Below are 15,450 nucleotides of genomic sequence, written 5' to 3'. Positions count from 1 at the left end.
GAATGTTTCTCATCAAGAAATTAAACTTGAGAAAAAGGTTTGCTCCCCAAGCCCCTGTTTTCGTAAGTGCTATAGAAACAGGCATCTCATAGAATACACAAAGCCCATTGTGGGGAAGGCAGTAGATCAAGGCCTCATTATGTTCAACCAAGGCTGAACTAAAACTCCAACAATGCTCCTGCCTAACCCCCCAAGTGCTAGGTGGGATTACAGCTGATGCCTTGCACGGAAGTCCATGTTTTAGTATGCTAATAAAAGAAGAGAAGAATTCGTTTCTGCTGGGTACTGGCTGCTTGCTGTCGAAATGGGCAAGTTCATGAAACCTGGGAAAGTGGTGCTGGTCCTGGCTGGACACTACTCTGGTAAAGAACATTGATGATGGCACCTCGGACTGCCCTTACAGCTATGCCTTCGTCACTGGAATTAACCACTCTCCCCCCAAAAGTAACAGCCTCATGGGCAAAAAGAAAATCCCCTAGAGATGAGAAAGATCAAGTCCTTTGTGAAAGTTTATAACTACAATCACCTCATGCCCACAAGGCACTCTGTGGACATCCCCTTGAACAAAACTGTTGTCAACAAGGATGTCTTTAGAGACCCAGCCTTGAAATGCAAGGCCAGGCTGGAGGCCAAGGTCAAGTTTGAGGAACCATAAAAGACAGGGAAACTTTGCTTTTAGGTATATTTTTGTTTCCATCACTAAAAATTTAAAAAAAAAAAAGGAAGAGAAGAACTCTGGTTACTGCACATGGAATGAAAGTATTCAGAAAACATAGAGGTTCTAAGTATAACTATTATGGTATACAAAACATTACACTTTCAAGGTATCGTCCCTGTTCTTATGTCAGAGGTGGTGAATGTAAAGGTGTTGAGCAGAAAAATCATATACTACAGGCCTTTGACCTAAGACAAGGACTTATCCCACAAGGTCTTATCCTAAGAACCAGTGTCTATACCAAATTCTTTATAAGAAAACTCATCAGTGACAGTCTAGATACTCAGACAATCTTCTTAGCATATCATTCATACAGTCACCAAATACATGTAATCTACAGGCGAGTATAAACTTTTATTTTATAAATCTAACTCCTTATCTAGTACATGACTATGCTAAACATAGGAAGATTAAAAAAGGAGATGGCTCTACCCCTAAGAGATTATAACAATTGGCTATTCATACCAACTAGGGCAGCAGAGGCAGTGTTCCCTGTTACTGAGGAGCTTCAATGGTTAGGCTGTCTCCAGACTTCTCTAAGACCTGTAATGGCTGTTCCCAGGACCCCAAGGCAGGAGAATGGCCAGGCCCTGTCCTACAGAGAAAAATATCACCAATCCCTAAGCTTGCTCCAAGATCAGGTCACATAAACCCTCCAATCGCAGGCCACCCTGGAAAGCTCCCCACCATACCCTCAAGAAACGCTATATAAAACCCTGTCTTCTGCTCAGTTCTGTGCTTCAGAGACAGTCACACTTCTGGGTTTTTCCCTCTCAATAAATCTCCTGTGTGAGGTTTGTTGTGCAGTGGGACTCTGTGGTATTCCTTGGCTCTCGACTGCCAGTGCTGTGGGATGTCTTTCTGTACACTGTGAATTTGTGTTGCTCTGATTGGTTGATAAATAAAGCCGTTTGGCCTATGGCAGGACAGGATGAAGCCAGGCAGGAAAATCCAAGGGAGATAGACAGGAAGAGAAAGGAGAGGCAGGGAGATGCCATCCTGCCGTTCAGGGAGCAACATGTAATGGCACACCTGTAAAGCCACGGAAAACATGGCAAAACATAGGTTAATAGAAATGGGTTAATTTAAGATATAAGAGCTAGCTAGCAAGAAGCTTGGGCCATAGGCCATCCAGTTCATAATTAATATAAGCCTCTGTGTGTTCACTTGGGTTTGAGTGGCTATGGGACTGGGTGGAACATAGGAAAATGTCCAGCTACATGCCAGGATACCTTTCCCCTCTTAGCTGTAATATTTAACCATTTCTTTCCTATTAGTAGATATCAAAGCCTACTTTTATCCACTAAGAATAGGTTGGTTTATTCACTTCTTTCTCTTTCATCACCATCATCAACTCTTAAATTCTGCTCTCAACACTGAGTCAACCTACAAGTTATCCCTTCTTCCAGCACATTTGGTGATCTAACAAGACACAAACCCTGCCCTTGACCATGCAGCCACAGCAGCAATTCTGTTTTCTCTGTCAACCACTAAAGGCAAATTTCATCCACACTCTCTACTTCCACATCACCTCATTTTTTCTCAGTTCACTCTACCCTAATTTCTGACCTAACTCACTCTACCAAAACAACTCTCAATGGCATGTTCCTAATTACTAAATCTAAAAATATTTTACCCCTAGTTCTTAATGTTATTTCAGTCTCTGATCAATTGCTGATACATATCTTTTTTAAACAAAGGGTTGTTTTCAACTGTATGGGCGAGCTAGACATATATTTGCAACTTTTCTTATCTCTTCCATTGACTCATCTTCGTTTTCTTACCACCTAAATAAACATTGTATCTTCAAAGTTCTTCCCTTGCCATACTCTGCCCCTCAAGGATATGACCATCTGAAGACACAACTTGAAACCCGTATCTTAAAAGATAATAGTCAGCTGGGCGGTGGTGGCACACACCTTTAATCCCAGCACTTGGGAGGCAGAGGCAGGCGGGTCTTTGTGAGTTCGAGGCCAGCCTGGTCTACAGAGCAAGATCCAGGAAAGGTGGCGCAAAGCTACACAGAGAAACCCTATCTCAAAAAACAAAAAAAAAAAAAAAAAAAAAAAAAGATAATAGTCTATCTTTAGCCTATAATTACATCCCAAGCATTTGCAGTATATTCAAAATGATTAAAATGTACTAAATCGAGTTATTCGTTCATTAGTCAATGAATGTCAAAGGTTAAAGACTAAAATGAAAGGAAGGAGGCATACATATGAACACAGAGTCTCACAGGACACTGCCTAAGTGTGGTTCTTGTTTCAAGAGTGACAAGAGGCTATGGGTGGGTACTTGTTCAACACGACCCACACCTAGCAAGTTAGAGACTTAATTTGAACACAGACACATTTGTCACTAAAAGCCATACTCAAGTATTCCATTTAACTGCTTTCCAAAAATGAAGCAAAAGCCATTCCAGGGACAAACTACACCCACAACTCTGAAGTTAAAAAATGTTATCTTCTGAGGCAAGAGTCAGCAAAGAGAGCATTCCACCTGCTTTCATGAACAGTTTCACTGTGAGTCATACTCATTTGTTCACATATTACCCACAACTGCTTTCACACTAAAATAGTTAGGTCCCTGTGACAAATCAGGCCCACAAAGCTTAAAAACATGTACTTCAACACTGAACATGATGCAGGAACTAGGCTGCAGATGTATCCATTTGTGCTAGGCTCTCCACAATCCACTGATTTCTGCATTATGTCCAGTTGTGATTTTTCGTAATGGTTTCCATTTGCTGTAGAGGGAAGCTTCTTTGATAAAGGGTGTAAAGTACACTTACCTGTGTTGATGGTAAGCCCCTATTGCTGAAGACCACACACAGAACTCAGATTATTTGAGCTGGATCTAATCTGAAAGCTACTTCCTGTGGTCTAGCTTCCATAGTACCAGAAAATACTATGCAAGCTGCCCAAAGAGGGCAGAAACTAATAGTCCTATTTGTTATAACACCTACAAACCATAACAGTGACCACCACAGCAAGATATCCACAAAGATGCAATGGTGGCATTCACATGTTGGTGGTAATTAACATCTGTCCAAGTAGACTTAAAGACCACTCAACAGGAAGGAGGCAGGCCTGGTACCAGAAACCCAGCCAAGTTCTGAGAGCCGTGAGTTCATTGATCATAAAGAGAATCTACTGCAGCCACTTTGTTAGACCAGCATAATTCCTAACTACACTCTAAATCTTATCCTATAACCACAAGTAAGTGTGGACCACAGGTGAAGGTTACTTACAACAGCAGAGATGAGCCCAGAGCAACTCCACCATCAAAAAGTCATATTCCACCATGGATCATGACTTCTCCATAGCTACAGAGGGAGCCCCACTTCAATTAACCTTCCAAACTCAATATACTCTATCACTTCTGGAGACCTTAAGATCATGAGACTTGACTACATGCAATTTGGGCAGAATTATATACAGTTGGGAGAGCATAGGAAGGAGTGGCTGGAACCTCATGTGAGTCTCTCTACTCTCTTCTTCTATCAGGGAGTGGTAACTGGCCTCATCTTGAGGGTCTCCTGCAAGCAGTTAAGGCTGTTCTGATGAAGATGCTGCCAGCTACTCTGCTTAGAAGACAGCATTTGACAACACAGCTCTATCTTCTCAACCTGGTACTTCCTTCTCAGTGTTTTGCTCTCACTCATACATCCAGCTTATACTCCCACCTAGAAGAGGCAACATCTCCTATTAAAATTCTCAGAGCCTATTCTATAGACCCTACATTTCTATTATTAGCACTGGGCTTATGTCTCTGAAACAATCCTGAAAGTCAGAATCTTCTCATGCTTATCTGTGAGGACGTATTTGTTAAACTTACACTGTAGAACACAAGCCAGCTCTTCTTTATCTTCACTGCCTAATCCCATTTCTGGCCCTCGTGATCTTTCACTGTATCAACACAGTAGCCTACTACTTTACTATGGTGACATTTATTAGTACTCTGTTATTAGATATCACTAAACAGGACAAATTTTTTTAACAAAATCTTTCAAAACAACTCAACATCATAGAATTGTCTCTAAACCCTCAGTTTTGCTATCTAATACCTTCACAATAGGATTTCAATCTACACTTCCACACAAACTTCTCCCTAAATGTCTTGGGCATGTTGTAAGTAATTTACACATGTAGTGTAGTTATACTACAGTAAACACTGAAAATAAAACTAAGAAACACTTGATGCCTGTCCATAGGAAGTTTAATACAGACTAGGAAAAGAAAAAAAAATTCAAAAAAAATTGCAAGTCCCCATGCAAAATGGCCATCCTACCTAAAGCAATCTATAGATTCAACCCCTATCAAAATCCCAACACAATTATTCAAAGAAATTGAAAACAATCTTCAACTTCATAGGGAAACAAACAAAAATCCAGGCTAGCTACAATGATCCTTAATAATACAAGAACTGCTAGAGGTATCACCATCCCAGATTTCAAATTGTACCTCAGAGCCATCATAATAAAAACAGTATGGTATTAGCATAAAAACAGACATGGTGATCAATGAAATAGAACTGAAGACTTGGATATAAATCCACAAACCTATGGACACCTGTTTTTTTGTTGTTTTTGTTGTTGTTGTTGTTGTTGTTTTGTTGTTGTTGGGGTTTTTTTTTCCCCGAGACAGGGTTTCTCTGTGTAGCTTTGCGCCTTTGCTGGATCTTGCTCTGTAGACCAGGCTGGCCTCGAACTCACAGAGATCCGCCTAGCTCTGCCTCCCCAGTGCTGGGATTAAAGGCGTGTGCCACCACTGTCCAGCAAGACAATTGGTTCTTGACAAAGCAAAAAATACACACTGAAGAGAATACAACATCTTCAAGAAATCATGCTGGTCAAACTGAATAGATGCATGTAGAATAATGAAATACATCCCTATCTATCACTCTGCACAAAACTCAACTCCAGATAGATGAAGGATCTCAGCAGAAAACCAGATACACTTGGATTCATTGGCATAGGAAAAGACTTTCTGAAGAGGACAGTGATAGCATAGGCATTTAGATCAACAATTACTAACAAGGATCTCATGAGGGTAAAAGCTTCTATGTAGTAAAGTACACCATTGTTTAAGCTAAGTGGCAGCCTATAGAATTAGAAAAAAAATCTTTATCAGTTTATCAACATCTATCAGGTATTTAAATATATAAAGAACTCAAGAAAACAGAACATCAAGAAAACTATTATTTTAAAATTTAAATTTAAATTTTAGATTTTAAAACAGGGTGTAGAACTAAAAAGTTTTCTCATAATATGAAACAAATAGCTGAGAAACACTTTTTAAAAGTTTAACAACCTTAGCCACTGGGGAAATGCAAATGAAAACTACTTTCAAATTTCCTCTCACCCCAGTCAGAATGGCAAAGATCAATAAATAAACCAAATGACAGCATGTGCTAAGGAGGATTCTATGAAAGAGGAACATTTACTCAAATCTTCTGGGTGTGCAAACCACTACAGTCACTATGAAATCAGTAAGAAGGCACCTCAAAAAGCTGAAAACATACCTACCACAAGACCCAGCTATATCCTTCTTGAGCATATGTTCAAAGGACTCTTACTGTAGAGATACCTGCTGTCTTAGTTTCCTATTGCTATGGTAAAATACCATGACCAAAATGTAAGTTGAAGAAGAAGGTTAATTTGACTTAAACTTCCCCATCATAGTCCATCATCAAAAGAAGGCAGAAACTTGGAGGCAGGAACTGAAGCAGAAGCAAATAGGCTACTTATTGGCTTACTCTCACTGGCTTACTTAGCCTGTTTTCTTATACAACTCAGGGACAACTTCCTAGACCCTCCCACATCAGTCATTAATCATGAAGAGGCCCTTGCTCACAAGCCAGTCTGGTGGAGCATTTTCTCAACTGAGAGACCCTCTTTACAAATGACTCTACATTGTAACAAGTTGACACCAAACTAACCAACAGCCCTCCTCACCCATGTTCATTGCTGCTCTATTCATAATAGCCAGGAACTGGAAACAACCTATACATCCATCAACTGATGAGTGGATAATAAAAATATGGCACACTTAAACAATGGAATATTATTTAACTGTTAAGGAAAACAGAATTAAGAAATTCACAGGTAAAATGGGTGGAGCCAAGAACATCATCCTGAGTGAGGTAACCCAGACCCAGAATGGAAAATACTGCGTGTTCTCTCTCATATGTGGATGTTAGCATTTAAGCTTTAGATATGTGTCCATCATTTAGAATGGACAGAAGTTAGGGAGCTTGTAAGGGATCAAGGGATATGAGAGGATGTTCCAATGGAGGGAAAATTGATTATAGTGTTGTGAAGGGATAAGGGGAAAACTAGACTTGGGGGATTAAATTCAGAGGGAGATGGGAGAGCAATGTAAAGCAGGAGATATGGGGAGGGACAACTAACATTAAAAGCCTTTTGAAAAGCTATATGGAAACCTACTATGGTAGAAGCTTCCTAAAATATATACACATATAAATGGAACTTAAATGTAGTTACCATATAATGGAGGAGGCAATGCATGAAGTAGACATATGATATGAAGTAAAATCCCCAGTACCAATATGAGTTGCATCTTGTTGAGCTGTTGGACAAAGAGTCCCCACAGACAACACCCCCAAACACTGCAGGTAATTGCCAGTATTACTGGTTACCTTCCACAGCTTGATGGTAAGTCCCTATTGCTGAAGATATGTAAGATACCCCTTACATCACTGAACACAGAGAAATAACGTTGCTGCCCAACTAGAAGCTTTACCACTAGTGACTAGCATTCATAGCACTGGAAGGTAGATACACACTACCAGAGGAGGACAAGAGTCACCAAGCTAGGAACTGTGTGACCGACAACAGTGACCTACCTGCAAGACTTACTGGTGCCATAGCAGCATAATGTTATAGGAGTAACCATGTTTCGGTTGGATTAAAAGCCCATTCCAGGCCAGGCGGTGGTGGCGCACGCCTTTAATCCCAGCACTTGGAAGGCAGAGCCAGGCAGATCTCTGTGAGTTCGAGGCCAGCCTGGGCTACCAAGTGAGTCCCAGGAAAGGCGCAAAACTACACAGAGAAACCCTGTCTTGAAAAACCAAAAAAAAAAAAAAAAAAAAAAAGCCCATTCCATGGGATGGAAACCACACCTGACACTGTAAATAAGGCCAGAAACTGAGACTAAGAGGGCATGGGCCCTCGGAGAAAACCTACTACTGTTATTTTGCTAAAGGAACACAGCAATAAACTGACTCCTAAGGACATTCTGCTACACCCATAGATCAGTTCATTGCTCAGCCCACATCAGAGAAGCTTCCTCAGTATATCATAATTAACACAGAGACCTACAAATGGACAAGTGAATACAGTAAGAAACCTTGGAGAGCTCAGCCCTACAAAAAATGTCTTTATCAAATCCCTTCCTTCAAGGTTTAGGGATCTATCTGGAAGAAAAACTGGAAAAGATTCTAAGAGCCAGAGGTAGTGGATGACTCCAGGGAAAGAGCATCTTCTAGACACAGCAGGGTGGGTGCACATATGAACTCCCAGAGACTGTGACAGCATACACAAATAGTTAAGAGAAATCCTTAATGGTACAGCCAACATACATTTTTCATGAAGTGATTATCCTCCTGCAGCCTCAGCTTCCTAGGCCTTTTCCCCCTTCTATAACTGGTTTCTGTGGAGGCAAGCTTTCCTCTAGAGCAGCTGTCTGCTGCTTTCAACACTAACTGCACTATAAAATACACTCGTAAAAGAGGGACACACAAGACTGTCGAATCCCATAATGAACCATGACCACTTACTAAAGCCATTCATAAATAGGACTATATCCTGCTTACTTTTCTTAATTTCCCAGCTATATAATTCTTTTCCTAATTTTTTTATTTCTAGGAGCTACCATCAAGATAAAGAATGTGACTTTTATTTCTTAAAGTTATCAACAAGAAAAAAATAAAACATGGACACATGCTTTCTTTAGTACATTTTTTTTACATATGCACAAAATTAAAATCGTGTTAAACTGTATGATGAGACAATGACTTCCTGGGTCAAATCTATGATTCTCTGAAACAAACGACAAGCACAACAAACACATTTAGGCTGTGATTTCTCCTCAAACTTTAGAGCACGGCCCTGAGAGCACGTAGGAAAACCACAGAAGGATTTCACAAATCCAGCTAATAAAATATAAACTACAACAGGGCCGATAAAACATTAATGTCCTGGGGAAAAAAAGAATGTTCAAAGGGTGAAATCACTGCCAATTACTGGAGGATATGGGTCAACGAGAGAGTCTGCCATATTTCATATACTGTTAGCATTCAGCGATTAATAGCTAATTATCAGTTTACAGGTGAGTCTTTCAACCCCTTCAGTATTTATACACAAATTTAACCACTAAAAAAAAATGGAAATCAGGAATAAAAGAGAACCACAAAACAAACAAAAGGCTCAGCTTTGCCAAACAAAGGATGGGGGCCACATCAACGGCCCGGGCCTGCTGGTGCTTTTCAACAGCCAAACGGAGACATAGTTAGTGTCTTGATGGTAAATACCAGTTAGAAAATCGAATTGAGTTCAGTAAATATAATTTCAAGATCTTCAAATGGTAAAAAAAAATAATTTACTTTGTTAAAATGCTCAGCACTGCAAACATTCCAAAATTATGCTGGATAAATCCAACAAAAACCACGAGATTGTTCTCCATCAATGTCTCCTCTCCAGAATTCAGAGACACCCCAAAGCTACATTACTAAATGACCTCCCATGGAACCCACAGACTGAAACTGCACACAAAGCTCACCTTGTCAGAGGCCTCAGAAGCCAGGAGGTTAGTCGCAAGAGTTTGCAGCTTATGGTGGGCCATATTTTTAAGGGCAGCAAGACTACGTCTCGTCATGGCTTGTTTCAGGTTGACTGCTGGATGACTAAGAGAGTCTACTGCAGCAGGAACGGCCTCATCGCAAGCGTTCAGTATCTCCACCGCTGTTATTCCCATCGCACAGCGATCCAGCGCACCTGGAAGGCGGCATGTCCACATATATCACACAACACCGTGAACTTTTGTTTGTTTAGGTACAGAAAAAGAACGGCACCACAGATTTTGTAAGAATGTCTTATCAGTACTGACCCAGAAACATTACCTTGTACGTCCTTTATATACTAATTTTCAATTTAGATTCCACAATTATTCTTCTCCCTTAAGACTTTATACACCTTCCCGGTAAAATCAAATCCAAAGCCAAGACTTAAGAACCTCCACCAGGCTTTTCCCCTTCTGTTTCCCTGGAGAGTTTTCTTGACCAGTCTATCACTTTCACACTGTTTACAAACATCAATGATCTCACCTTTCTAATAGTTTTCTATCAACATTAAACAACAACAACAAAACTACTTCAATAATTCTGAAGCGTTTCTCTAAGAAGCATCCAAAAAACAGGAAGGGAAATACTGTGTCCCCTCCATTTAGTCTGCAAAAATGTCTTCTTCAGTGCTGGTTATCAAACCCAGTGCCTCATACTTGCTAGGCAGGAAGAAAGTGTCCTACCACTGAGCTACATCCCCAACATTGTGATTCTTAGTTTCATGACTTAAATATTTCTCAGGTTTATGAAATATGTACTATTTCTACTCACAGCTACTTCAAAGTACCTTCTCTGGCCTTCCCTTCCATTTATCTCCATCTCCATACTTCTTAAGTTAGAACACAAACTTCCTCCTGTATAACCTGAACTTCATCACCACCGTTCTTATTCCCAGATTATTTTATCAAGTTCTCTTTTCTCCATAATTCTAATTGTCAGCTCACCAACTATATATTAGAAGTTTCTTTAAGGTTAAATTACTCTTATGTGTATGACTGTGTTGCCTGCATGGATGCGCATGCACTGCACAAATGTCTAATGCCTGCAGGGGGGTAGAAGAGGGTGTCACAGTAAAGTTGCAGACAGTTGTGAGCTGCCGTGTGGATGCTGGGAACTGAACTTGAGTCTTCTGCAATAATAGCAGCAAGAGCTCTCAAGTGCTAAGACGCTCTCCAGCCCCTTACCTAGTCTTTTACTTCCTCTTCAAGGCCAGAACTGTGAACTAAACAGGAAGGAGCTAGAGAGTTTGAGGTGTTTGCTCACTCTAATATGCCTATGTGCAGCATTAACTACTTGTTGGTTAATTAGATATTTAGTTAACAGCTTAAAATAGAGTTCTTACAAATCCATGGGTGAAAAAGGCCAATAGATAAAAACAGAGAAGTCAGATTTATTTTATATTTCAACTGAGATGGGAGATACATGTTTTTCCTCTTCTTGCTGTTCAAGCTGTAGCTAGTGATATAAAGGCCCCTGGAGAGTCAGGAAGGTACATCCTGAAGGTATCGACATTATTTATTTATTAAATTTATTTATTTATCATATCAATAAAAAATGAAGCTCTGTAAATCAGGTTCAGGCAGGATTTGATGTACGAAGTGTATTTAAACTCTGAAAGCTACTTGAGCCATCATCATAGTGTTTGGGAAGTGGGTGGCTCAAACATAAATGTGCTCACACGTATTGAGTGCTTTTCTGTTTCCTTAAAACCAGCTCTGCTGGTTGATTTTAGGTTAGACACCTTAAATATTTTTCTTATTCATTTATGTGTCATACTTTAGTTGCTTTTTTCCTTTTCAAATGCATAGACATTGCCTGAAGTTTCTCGAGGGTGATGTTGGCTTTGGTTTTGTTGTCTATAGCCTTAATTATGTTGGACTATGTTTCCTTGAGTCCTACACGCTAGTCCTTTTATGATGAAGACATGCGGGATTTCATCAAGGGGTTTTCCTGTATCTTTTGAAGTGATGGTGTACTTTTTGTCTTTAAGCCAATGTATGTGATTTATTACATTTACTGACTTGTGTATGTTGAACCATCCTTGCATCTCTGGGATGAAGTCAACTTGGTGACAGTGAAAAGTCTTTCTGATGCACGTCTATAACTGGTTAATTATCGGGAATTTTGAAATCTGTGTTCACTGAAGATGTTGGCCTACAGTTTTGTTTTGTTTTGTTTTTTTCCCTTGTGTCGTCGCCTGGTTTGGGTATTAGACACACCGGCTTCACAGATGGAGTTAGGAAATGCTCCTTCTGCTTCTGCTTTTTCTTTTTTTTTTTTTTTTTTTTTTAATTGTTTAAGAAGGATTAGCTGTAGATCTTAGAAAGTCTGGGAGGATTCTGCTGTGGATCCCATCTGGGCCTGGGCTGTTTTTAATCAGAATTTTCTCTTCATTCATTGTGGTTCTGCTTAGGTTGTTGATCTCTCCATTTCATTTTCATTTTTAGTATTGTTTTGTTTATTTCAATAATTTGTGCTCTGATCTTTATTACTTCTTGTCATATTCTAGATTTTGGTATAGTTTGTTCTTGTTTTTTTAAATTCTTGACTTATATCATCAAGACATTAATCTGTGCTCCTTCTGACTTTTTAATGCACGCACTTAGAGCTACAGTTTCCCTTGCAGAACTGTTTTTAATGTGTCCCAGAGGTTTTATTGTATTGTGTTTACATTGTCATTTAGTTCCAGGAATTATTTTATTCCTTTTTTTATTTCATTGACCCATTCATTCATCATTCAGTGATGATTTGTTTCATCTCAATAAGTTTCTGTACTATATACTAGTAGTGATTTCTTTACTGTTAATTTTAAGTTTTGTGGCACTATGGTCAAATAATAGGATACACAGAGTTATTTCAATCTTTCTGGATTTATTAAGATTTGTTTTTTGTCCATTGTCCACTGGGTAGACATACACTCTTTTGGGGTTTGGATGGAATATTCTGTAGATATTTGTTAAGTCCATTTGATGTACAATGTCAATTAATTCTGATCCCCTCTGTCTCTGTCTCTCTGTCTCTCTGTCTCTGTCTCTCTCTGTCTCTCTCTCTGTCTCTCTCTCTCTCTCTCTCTCTCTCTCTCTCTCTCTCTCTCTCTCTCCCACTCCCTCTCCCTCTCCCTCTCTCCTCTCTCTCTCTGTCCAGATAACCTGTCTACTGGAGAAAGTGTTATTGGAACCACTCACTGTTAGTGGGATGATCTTAATCTACATATTTAATTCCAGTGGTACACTTTTTTATGAAATTGGGTTCACCAGAGGTTTTGCACATATTTTAGAATTGTAATGTCCTCTTGATTAACTGTCCTCTTGATTATGATGAAGTCTTTTTCATCTCTTCTGGTTAGTTTTAACTTGCAGTCTATTTTGTCAAATAACAGGGGTAGCATCACTGCTTGCTTTATGGTCTTATTTTCTGGTGGCACTCTTCTCCATCACTTCACTTTAATGTGCTGCCTATTTTTCAAGCTAAGATAAGTTGCTAGTACAACAGAAAAATGGATTTTGCTACTTAACCCATTCAGCTAACATATGTCTTTTGACCCAAGAACTGAGGCCACTAATATTTCAAGTTATTTTTAAAAGAAAAATGTGTGGTAATTGCAGTCATTTTAGGGTTTGGGGGTTCTGTTGTTTATTTTTTTAGTCATACACTTTGTTTCAGCAATTATAGCTTCATTTGTTTACTGTATAGTCTTTCTTCACTTCAAAGTATTGTTCCCCATATTCTACTTTGGATTGGTCTGCTGAGTAAGAATTTTTTTAGCCTGTTCGAATCCAGGAAAGTTTTTCTAACTCCTTAACCATGGAAGATAGTCTTTCTGAGTACAGTGGGTCTAGGCTGACAGTTGTGGTCTTTCAGAATGGTGTGCATTATTCCAAGCTCTTATGGTTTTCAAAGTTCCCCTTTAGAAATCAGTGGTTATTTTGATGGGCTTTCCTCCTCTAGACCTATGATCTTTCTCTTGCTCCTGTCAATATGTTCTCTTTGTGCTGTATTTAGTGCTTTAAATACAGTATGCTGTAGGGCCTCTCTTTTCTGTCCTATCTGCTTGGTGTTCTGTGTTTCCTGTATGTATATGGGTGTATCTTTTCCTTGACTTGATAAAGTTTTCTTCCAGGATCTTGTTAAAGATCTTACCTATGCCATTGACTTGCATTCTTCTCCTTCATCTATGCTATAATTAAAATATTTGGTTTCTCATTGTGCCACGTAGTTCTTGCATGTTCCTTTGTCTATGATTTTTAATTTTTCATAATCTTTATTGAGTGGTCCAATTCCTCTACTTTATCTTTGAGTCATGACATTCTGTCTTCTACTTGATCTGTTCTACCTTAAAGATTTTCCTCTGAATTTTCTTTGGTATATTAAAGTTTTCAATTCCACCTTCATTCAGCTTCATTTCTCTTCACTATTTCTATCTTTTTAATGAATTCAATTTACAAATCCTATATTGTCTTGGTCATTTTATTCAGCCATGAATTAATCCTTTCTTAGATCAGTGATGGCTCAGCCATTTCTTACTATTCCCTTTATGTTCATTGAGCTGTTTAGTGGCATTTTCTTTAGACTCCTTGAATTCTTTGATGAAGTTTATGGTATTTTAAGTTCTGTATCCTGGGCTTCATCTACGTATTCTCATAAAGAACATTTATACAGGGACTCATGAGGGTCTTGTGGGAGGATGTGGAAACACTGTCTCAGACTTTTGTATTGCTTATGCTTTTGGAACATGACCTCAGCATGTGGACTTCTTCCCGTAAGTGTGTGTCTGATGACGGATTCTAGCCTGTCTCATGCTGGGCTGATGCAGGAGCTGCATAATGAGAGGCAAGATTAGGTGTGTGGAGGTGGTGGAAGTGGACTTCCAGAAAAATCTCAACTTTTCCTTCTTTTTTTACACAATTTTTAAAATTATGTGTGTGGATATTTGCATGTGAGTGGGAGTGCCTGCAGAAGCAGGGGACAGTCAGATCCAGGGGTGGAGGGTTTGTGAGCTGCCCATGAGAGTGCTAGTAATCTCACAAGCAGTACATGCTCTTTACAGCTGAGCCAGTGCTCCATCCAAAGCAATTCTTCTCTTAAAAATACCCCAAAATAGGGCACTCAGGCAGGGGGATCTGTCCCTGGTCTATGGGCAGGCTTCTGGAACCCGGTGCCTGTGGTGTGACACCTTGCACAGCCTTGGTGCAGTGGGAAGGGACTTGGACCTGCCTAGGATCAATGTGCTGGGCTCTGCTGACTCCCCATGGGAGACCTCGATTTGGGGGATGTGGGGATGCGGGATGGCTTGGGAAAGAGAGCTGGGGGGTGGGAGGAGGGAGGAGGGGGGATTTGTGGATAGTATGTGGAGTGAGTAGAAAAATAAAAAAAATAAAAAATATTTTTAAAAAGTGCAGAAAAATAAAACTAAATTGCTTTCTTAAAAAAAAAAAAAACACCCAAAAATAGATCAGAAAGAAATATGTCACAGTGCTAATGTTTACCACGGAGCTGTGTGACTTCAGTGTGCCTTTCTTCTCTTTTAATCTTTAGTGCTTTTAAAACATAACAGAAAATATTACTCTCTCTTTTACAATATGAAGCAGAATAAAGAGCTAAATGCAAAAGAAGTCTGTCAGATTTCAAGAATGCTTCCTCTTGTCAAGATTGCAGCAGATGTGTGTACTTATTTCCCAAGGGCCTGAAAAGTATTCCCTACTCTGTGGTAGTATATGCAAAAATATGTCTCTAATCTGCTTCCAAAGGACTATGTACAACAAACTGAGGGGAAAATATTTAGTAGAATAAAGACATTTAGTAGAATCATTTTAAATAATTAGTAAACTATCACTCAAAAAGTTTTAAACACTGATACATATTACTTAAGATTG

General features: G+C 39.4%; 1 protein-coding gene across 1 annotated transcript in view; it reads right to left on the bottom strand.

Moving 5' to 3' along the window:
- The window catches only part of Wdr7 (WD repeat domain 7), a 290,638-nt gene that overhangs the window by 221,227 nt on the left and 53,961 nt on the right, over positions 1-15,450 (bottom strand). The window contains exon 14 of the mRNA XM_059246685.1: positions 9,517-9,731. Within this exon, the coding sequence (XP_059102668.1) occupies positions 9,517-9,731 (215 nt within the window). The remainder of the gene's footprint in view (positions 1-9,516; positions 9,732-15,450) is intronic.

Source organism: Peromyscus eremicus, chromosome 19 (genome assembly GCF_949786415.1).
Source record: "Peromyscus eremicus chromosome 19, PerEre_H2_v1, whole genome shotgun sequence".
Classification (NCBI taxonomy): Eukaryota; Metazoa; Chordata; class Mammalia; order Rodentia; family Cricetidae; genus Peromyscus; species Peromyscus eremicus.
Note: the sequence above shows the minus strand (reverse complement) of the source record. Positions and strands in the feature narration are given on the sequence as shown.